This window comes from Uloborus diversus, chromosome 4, assembly GCF_026930045.1.
Source record: "Uloborus diversus isolate 005 chromosome 4, Udiv.v.3.1, whole genome shotgun sequence".
Classification (NCBI taxonomy): Eukaryota; Metazoa; Arthropoda; class Arachnida; order Araneae; family Uloboridae; genus Uloborus; species Uloborus diversus.
Window position 1 is genome coordinate 171,494,274 of NC_072734.1, and position 8,872 is coordinate 171,503,145.

Sequence of the window (8,872 nt, forward strand, 5' to 3'; positions counted from 1 at the left end):
AGAATGAACGGTCCTCTGATGAACGGATCATTAAAAAGAACGACATTGCCCACCTCTAGTAAGCAACCATTCACAGCACAACAACACAATCACACAAAGAAAGGACAAGGATAGGAGAGGGAAAGTACATCCATGGGATTTGAACCCGGGACCTCCCCATCGCAGGCAGACTTCTTCGACCATTAGACAAGGCGGGCAGCCATAAACAAGTAGATTTTTATCTTTTAATTTGGACTTAATGTAAAGCATATTCTGCATCAACAATGTTTTTCGTTCCAAAATAAAACCAATAAGAATACAAAATAAAATAATCTGAAAAAAATTGCTATCTTGTCTTCTAAACATATGAAAAAAATATATACATAAAAATGATATAAATACTTAATTTGGTGTCAATTCTTTTTATATCAACAAATGTATGTGTGTGATGTCACACTTCTTCCCCCCTCCCCTCCCCCCAGGTTTCAACCCAGGACCCATCGTACTCTTTACCACCTTCATGTGGGACTCATATAACGCATAAAACAAAACACTGAACATAACAGCTTGTGATTGGTATATTGCATTAGCTATTGAGGGGGAAAAAATGACAATATCACCACAAGATCCAAAAGAAGGGAACCATGTTCAAATGAAATTACACTAAGGTAAAATTCTTTCTTTACATAAAACTTACTTTATTTGTTTAAAACTTACTTTTCAGTTTTGAAACAAACATTTACTTTTCTGTAGGATAGTGAAAATGCGGAGTTCCGACATAGAACACAGATGATGAGATAGAAAGTGTTTGAAACATCAAATGTTTTGCGCGTGCCATATTAGTTTTCTGGAATGTACAATTGCAGACTTCCAAAATGAACACTCCTGACAAAAATGAATGTCTGTAGGAAATGCAAATGGTAGAAAATCTGATGAATGCATTATGAAATCTGTGGAAAAGCACTCTCTTTTGCCGACATACCTGTTAACTTTTCTGATAGTTCCCACAATTTTCTTGCCTTTTCATCGTCCTTCGCGGAACGGGATGTCCAGTACTTTTCACAGTCCACAAAATACTCTCCCGAAATATTTTCCACCTCGTCTGATACAGCCAAATGTATAGTAGTTTGGGCTCCACTCTTGGCAGTTTTAAGAAATGGATAGACAATAGGTACAATGATGTATTTAATGAACCATCGGGCGTTTCTTGCAATTCTGGTCCTAACTCCACCAGGGTGCAAAGCGTTAACCGTGACGTTTGTGCTGTCTAGTCTTTTTGCTAACTCGCGCACGAACAGGAGATTTGCGAGTTTCGTACTACAGTAAATCCAGTAGGGATCTCTCACATATTTCTCGCAGTTTAGATTGTCTAAATCCAGTTTAGCCCACAAGTGAGTGATGGAGGACACTACGATGATTCTCGAAGGAGCGGATTTCTTCAGGAGGTCTAACAGAAGATTCGTCAGAAGAAAATGTCCGAAATGATTTATCGCGAACTGAAGCTCCAGTTTGTCTTCTGTCAGATGCAGTCCAGGTGTGGGGGTGGCTCCTGCGTTGTTTATCAAGACGTCCAGTCGTTGTTCCGAAGAAACGATTCTAGAGGCAAATTCTCTCACCGATTTCAAAGAAGACAAATCCAGCTGCTGAACGATTACATTTCGATTTCCAGACGACTTTATAATTTTTTCTGCAGCTTTTTGGGCACGTTCCACACTCCGACAAGCCATAATGACTTTAGCCTTTCGTTTGGCTAGTTCCAAAGCCGTCTGGAATCCTATGCCAGAGTTCGCACCAGTAATAATGACCACTTTTCCTTCCATTGATTTATCGCTTTTACAGACACCGGCCATCATTTTCAGGTATACTTTCAGCAATATGAGCAAAATCACAGGAATCGTTAAAAGCCACAACTCCATATTTTTTTATTTAAAACATTCGTTAACTAGAAGAAAGAATGCTTCTATTATCTAATTCTTACCGTTTCTCTTTTTCTCTGAACGGCCAAACAGTTGGGTTCGATCCTTCGGGGCTATCTTCAAGGACAGTTTTTATGATGTTATTATTCGGCTGTGATTAATTTCACCACGTGACTGCGTGCTATGCTATGCGAACGCAGGATGAATATAAAAAAGGCTCTCGAGCGTCAACAACTTCTTGTCTAAACCATCAAGTCAAAAACGAAATTTTGAGTGAAGTCATTTTTTAGGTCATTCGAGCGTTGAACTGAAGATTCAACGGGTGTGAAAATGACAGCATTTAGAAATAGAAAGTGTTTCACTTTTAATCTCTTCTACGGAAATGAAGTGGGCCAAAGCTCTGTTGGAGACGAGCGGTAGTTACGCAGTATAGCAGCTCTCTTTATGCAGTTTTCCCGTTTATGCAAGACGCCCGCCAGTAAAGTGGATTTTTGTTTGCAGGTCTCTTAGGCCATGGTCTATGACTAATTGCACTTTTTTTCCTGGTTAATATTTGCACATGTGTTAAAAAGTTTCCGTCATTTTATCACGTATTTTATTAAAGACGTACTGAATTTGTTTGAAGAGAATTCTATTGTAGTTATGAAGTTTATACAGGGTGTCCGAAAAGTCCTTGACACGTTTCGAAAATTCATAGAAAAGCAACACATTGTCATATGACTGTGCAGTTTGCGCCATAATACTTCACAAATTCAAGAATTTTCTATGACATTACAAAAAAAAAAAGGAAGAAAAAAAAAGAAAAAGAAAAAGTAACTACGTATAAGTAATCGCTGTATCGTCACAACAAGAAAAGCACGTTTTGCGAGGCGTTAAAATCTTTACTAATAATAAAGCTGAAAGTCTCTCTGTCCGGACCGGATCTCTGTATGTATGTCTGTCTGTCAGGATCTCTGTGACGCGCACAGCGCCTAGACCGTTCGGCCGATTTTCATGAAATTTGGCACAGAATTAGTTTGTAGCACGGGGGTGTGCACCTCAAAGCGATTTTTCGAAAATTCGATTCTGTTCTTTCTCTATTCCAATTTTAAGAACATTTTCCCGAGCAAAATTATCATAAGATGGATGAGTAAATTATCAAGTTATCATAACGTGGAACCGTAACATGGGAAAGCCAATTGGCGAGAAATTCGCCATACGTTATTTGTAAACATACAGGCGAACCAAAAGACCTTTTAATTTTTCTATTACGGGCAAAGCCGTGCGGGTGCCACTTGTCATTTAATAAAACAGGAAGCGATACCTTTAATTTTCAGAGTTCAATGTGTGTACTGTTTGTGGACATGGAAAGAACTTGAGTATCGTTAGTTAATTCTCTTTAATAAAATTATTCATTACCTCACATGACGTTTGTTTTTCTAACTAACGATACAGCGATTGCATATACTGCCGTGTGCAGATAAAGGGCAGTAACTGCAAATTTTTCATTTTTCATTTATTTGCATTTTTGTCATCTATTTTGCGTTATCTTTACTGTACAAGCTCGTTTATTTGGTTTCCGCTGAAAAAAAGGCGTCTAATTTCAACCTTTCCCCATAGTTAGTATTGAATCCAAAACACGTTTCTTCAAATATCTCGAAAACTCATTTCTGCAGATACTGCTGTTTACCTGCACACGGGCAGTATACGTAATTACATTTCTTTCTTTTCTCTCTTTCTTTTAATTTCTTAAGAAATATACACTTTCAAAACCAGGCGCAAAATTACTAAAACCGAACTCATCGATAAGTTTGGAAAATTGGCAACCGCCAAGGGGGTTGTTTCCGAAATTTTAAAAGTATTTTTTTCTGAAAGGACATGCTTAAAAAATAGGATTTGACCATTTTTTAAATAATTTGACAAAGTTCACTATTTAAAAAAAAATATTTAAATCTGTGCGCAGACTCTATTCCATTTTTTACGCTTCTGCGCATGACATCACAAATGATGATCTACTATTCACTGTTGCCATTAGCGCAGAGCGCAATATTTAACTGACTTCTTTACTCATATGCAGTTGCAACGATATGGTTGATAGCAAGCGTAGAGAGCAATATTTAATTCGCTTCTGTATTATCATGACCAGGAAATGCGGTAGACAGCAAGCGTAAACATTCAGTACGCCAGGAGAATGCGCCAAAGTACATTATTTGTGACGTCATAAAGACCACGCCTTGTTTTAAAAATCGGACATTTAAAAAAAATTAATTGAAAAATAACTGTTGAGAAAATGAAAATATTTTCTGGTTCCATGTATTTTTTTTTTTTGCTTATTCTATCAACTTCAGTGACTAAAGGTAGTAGTTTTGACTGAAGGAAACAACCCTATTACTGTTTTGAAATTTCGCCTTTTTTTTTTCCATTTTCAATTTTGAAAAAAAGCAGCTGGATACGGCCATGCAAGGAACTCATTTTCCGTCTTTAAAAAAAGAAAGAAGAAAGTCTATGGATGAAGAAGGACATTCTGCAAAAAAAAAAAAAAGGAATTTAGTTGAAAAGGTTTCTGTTGTATATTTTTTTATCCATGGACTCGTTTCTTTTTGCATTGAAAAAGAGTTTGTTATAATCTTAATAAACACGTTTCTGCAGATGTGATATTTAAAATTAAATATGTAATAGCTAATAGCTAATCCATACTATTAAAATCTGTTCGCGTCCGTCTGTCTATCTATCCGTCTGAGGCTCGATCTTCTCGAGAATCGCTGTGAATCAAGAGTGAAGTGCCGATGGATTCAAAATTTTCCAAAGCATACTATTAAAATCTGTTCGTGACCGTCTGTCTGTCCGTCTGAGGCTCGATCTTCTCGAGAATCGCTGCGAGTTAAGAGTCAAACGAGGCACCATGGATTCAAAAATTTCCAAAGAAAACAACATGACCGATCTCGTAATTGTACGACTTCAATTAGCGGATACATTAATTAAAACGCCAATTAACATCATGTTCTCAGGAATTTTTACTTTTTTCCTGTTGCCATTTTACGTATGGATTAGAAAATAAAACTCTAATAATCGTTTTAAGATCGCAGTTTTTTAGCTGACTATCCAAATCTTAAAACAACTTTTTCGTCTAAAATTTTTTTAAAAAATTAACTTCATTCCTTTTTTATTTTGATACTTTAATCCTAGAACTATTTTTAAAGCAATTTTTTGTTTGGAGTTATATTTAAAAGTAGCTTTATTTCTCTTTTATTCTAAGCAATGATTTTAATTTCTTTCTGTTGCCATTTTACATATGTGCATGGCCCCACTGAATGCGCTGGCGCTTACCAGGCCTTGACAATTTTTGACTTTCCTGTGTTAAACCGGGGCAACTATTTCTGCACTTGAACATGGCCACACTAGATGAAAAAACTTCAAAACTTCATATTTGCCCATTCTGACCGCAAAGAGGCACCACAAGCCACGGTTGCATCAACCAATCAACGACAAGTTTCAAAGCTTGTTTATTTTAATTAATAAATGAAACAGAAAACAAACATCAATGTTTCGCAAGATGCTCTGAAATATACCGAATCAACCAATTCGAATCGAATCAGTAATGTTATTCAGTTGATTATTCAATGCGTAAATGGAGCATCTAAAGTTGGTTTGGCAATTTCTTTTAATTTAATTTTACATGCTCATTTATAGTTTGTGTTTCATTTGTTGGATTATTTTACGCTTAATGGAGAATCTTAATTATTCAGAGGATTATTTTTTATTTTAATGGACTTTTTGATCTTGTTTCTAGGCTTGCTTCGCTTATAAGTCTTTAAAAAGACAAAATAGTTTATGGTATCGCCAAATAAGTACTTTATATGTGACTTGAAATAGTCCCTGACAATAAATAAAATTGAAACTAATCGCCAGCTTAAAAATTGCACCGCTACGTACCTATAACGGAAAATTACCCCCTTCTCCACCCTTTTTTTATTTTAAGAAATGCTAGATATTTAGAGCTGCTCCTAATGCTATACAATTAGAACAAGATTACAAAAATTTGTAAGCAGATCTTAGACTCCTGCGGATTCTTGACGGTCTACTGTGTGTGTGTATTTTATTTTTCCAACAGAAAATTCATATCCTAATTTTCGCCAAACTTGGCGATCAAATTTCTTACAAAGTTTCTAGTTCAAAGCTCCTTTCTCATTCATTTTATTAAGTATAGAAAATAGTTTTTTTGACTAGAATTCAATGTTTACAGGATTTTACATCGCTAAATATTTTAATTTTCTTAAAAATACAGTCGAATTGCGATAACTCGAAGTCCGATAACTCAAATGTTACTATGACTCGAAGTTTTTATCAAGTCCTGACTTTTTTGTCTTTAATTCCATTCTAATTATTCTAAATAACTCGAAGTTAACTTCCTTCAACTCGAAGTTTTTTCCAAGATTACTCGAAATTTATTTCGAAAGAACGAAAAAAAAAAAAAAAAAAGAAAGAAGTGACTATGGGAGAATAATTATTTCACCTTCACTTGCAATCCGAATTTGAAACGAATGAAGATGTGCACCTTTCCTGAAGTAGAATCAGCTCTATTCAAGTGGTTCCAGCATGCTTTTGATTTTTTTCTATCAATATATTTGATCAAACTGTGCATATTGTACTAAAAAACTTAACTTCTGTAATTTTGTCTGTTATATGTACATATTAATTAAAGTATTCGATGGTTTTTAATATTAAAACTAGCTGCGTCGCCCGGCTTTGTACGGTCCACCTCGAAAATAAAAGTTATATCAAGTGACGCGAGTTCAACACTCAGGCTTGAACCAAAAAAAAAAAAAAGTCACTGAAATTTTGCGGCAGATTGCGGAAAACCCCAAAAAGTAAACATTTTAAATCCCCTGATTACAGGAAAAGCCTCAAAATAAAAACAAGAATTTTACCTGTTCATATTCGAGAAAAAAAATGGCAACAGATCTTTCATTTCAATGATTTTCTTCACCCGCTATACATTTTAATAAAAGCATTGTTATGGAAAGTTGAGATGAAGCACTGAATAATAATTTGAATGGAGGAAAGCCTTCGAAAAATAGGGATTTGATTTTGAAATCTAAGAGTCATAATTAATAGTTTTCAATTGATATCTCCGCTAATTATTATCGGAGGATTATGTTAAATAGCCAAACATGAAGACGGGAAGATGACGAATCCATCGATACCTGGTTCGATGGTCAGTTCACTGTCGTTCGGGAGAAGAGGCTTGGACATAGATAGATAGATACTCAGATTTTATATGTATACTAGCTGCGTGCCCGGCGTTGCACGGGCTACCTAAAAAATGTAAGAGCAGTCCAGTTGATGCTTTTGTAGTACACTGACACTAGTTTCTAACGCGTTAAGGAATAAATAAATGCGCGTAAAGCAAGGTTTGCAAAACACCAGTAAAACATATTTTTGCCAAAACACCTCATCAACGTTAATAATCGTTATCAATGATACAAGTTATGAGTACATTTTCAGTCAGCACAAAAGAGGAAAATATATGCATTATCAACTATAATCTTTACTCACGTTAAACTGAATTACATCTGATAGACTATATCGGAAATATTTATGCACAATAACAATCCGCTTTTTACATAAAATAGTCTACTACCCGGCATTGCCCGGGTGTTTATTAATGCAACATACCACTCAGATAAATATTTGGATGGATTCTATCCACATGGTCGTACAAGAATTACATCAATCCGTTTTCCAGGTACAAACCCTCAAAGAACTCAAATAACTTGTAAATCACTCATTTACTTTACGACGTGCACGGTCCTCCTCGAAAATGAAAGTTATGTCATGTGACGCGAGTTCAACACTCAGGCTTGAACCAAAAAAAAAAAAAGTCAGTGAAATTTTGTGGCAGATTGCGGAAAACCCCCATAAAGTAAACATTTTAAATCCCCTGATTACAGGAAAAGCCTCAAAACAAAAACAAGAATTTTACCTGAGCATATTCGAGAAAAAAAATGGCAGCAGATCTTTCATCTCAATGATTTTCTTCACGCTGTAAATTTTAATAAAAGCGTTCATCCGGAAAGTTGAGTTGAAGCACTGAATAATAATTTAAATGGAGGAAAGCCTTCGAAAAATAGGGATTTGATTTTGAAATCTAAGAGTCATAATTAATAGTTTTTAATTGATATCTCCGCTAATTATTATCGGAGGATTATGTTAAATAGCTAAACATGAAGACGGGAGGATTACGAATCCATCGATACCTGGTTCGATGGTCAGTTCACTGTCGTTCGGGAGAAGAAGCTTGGACATAGATAGATAGATAGATAGATAGATAGATACTCAGATTTTATATGTATAAGACTAGCTGCGTCGCCCGGCTTTGCACGGTCCACCTCAAAAATAAAAGTTATGTCAAGTGACGCGAGTTCAACACTCAGGTTTGAACCAAAAAAAAAAAAAAAAAGTCAGTGTAGTTTTGCGGCAGATTGCGGAAAACCCCCCAAAAAAGTAAACAATTTAAATCCCCTGATTACAGGAAAAGCCTCAAAACAAAAACAAGAATTTTACCTGTTCATATTCGAGAAAAAGAAATGGCAACAGATCTTTCATTTCAATGATTTTCTTCACGCTGTAAATTTTAATAAAAGCGTTCATCCGGAAAGTTGAGTTGAAGCACTGAATAATAATTTGAATGGAGGAAAGCCTTCGAAAAATATGGATTTTATTTTGAAATCTAAGAGTCATAATTAATAATTTTTAATTGATATCTCCGCTAATTATTATCGGAGGATTATGTTAAATAGCCAAACATGAAGACGGGAAGATGACGAATCCATCGATACCTGGTTAGATGCTCAGTTCACTGTCGTTCGGGAGAAGAAGCTTGGACATAGATAGATAGATAGATAGATACTCAGATTTTATATGTATAAGACTAGCTGCGTGCCCGGCGTTGCACGGGCTACCTAAAAAATGTAAGAGCAGTCCAGTTGATGCTTTTG

The 8,872-nt window shown here is 35.5% G+C and overlaps 1 protein-coding gene across 1 annotated transcript; it reads right to left on the reverse strand.

Moving 5' to 3' along the window:
* Positions 1–742: 742 nt before the first annotated feature.
* LOC129220471 (retinol dehydrogenase 13-like) lies at positions 743–2,248 on the reverse strand. Its single transcript, XM_054854890.1, has one exon. The coding sequence runs from the start codon at positions 1,893–1,895 to the stop codon at positions 921–923; it is 975 nt and encodes a 324-aa protein (XP_054710865.1). The 5' UTR covers positions 1,896–2,248; the 3' UTR covers positions 743–920.
* Positions 2,249–8,872: the final 6,624 nt, after the last annotated feature.

Excerpts from the sequence above, each read along its gene's own strand:
- LOC129220471 (XM_054854890.1), bottom strand. The coding sequence starts at position 1,895 with ATGGAGTTGTGGCTTTTAACGATTCCTGTGATTTTGCTCATATTGCTG.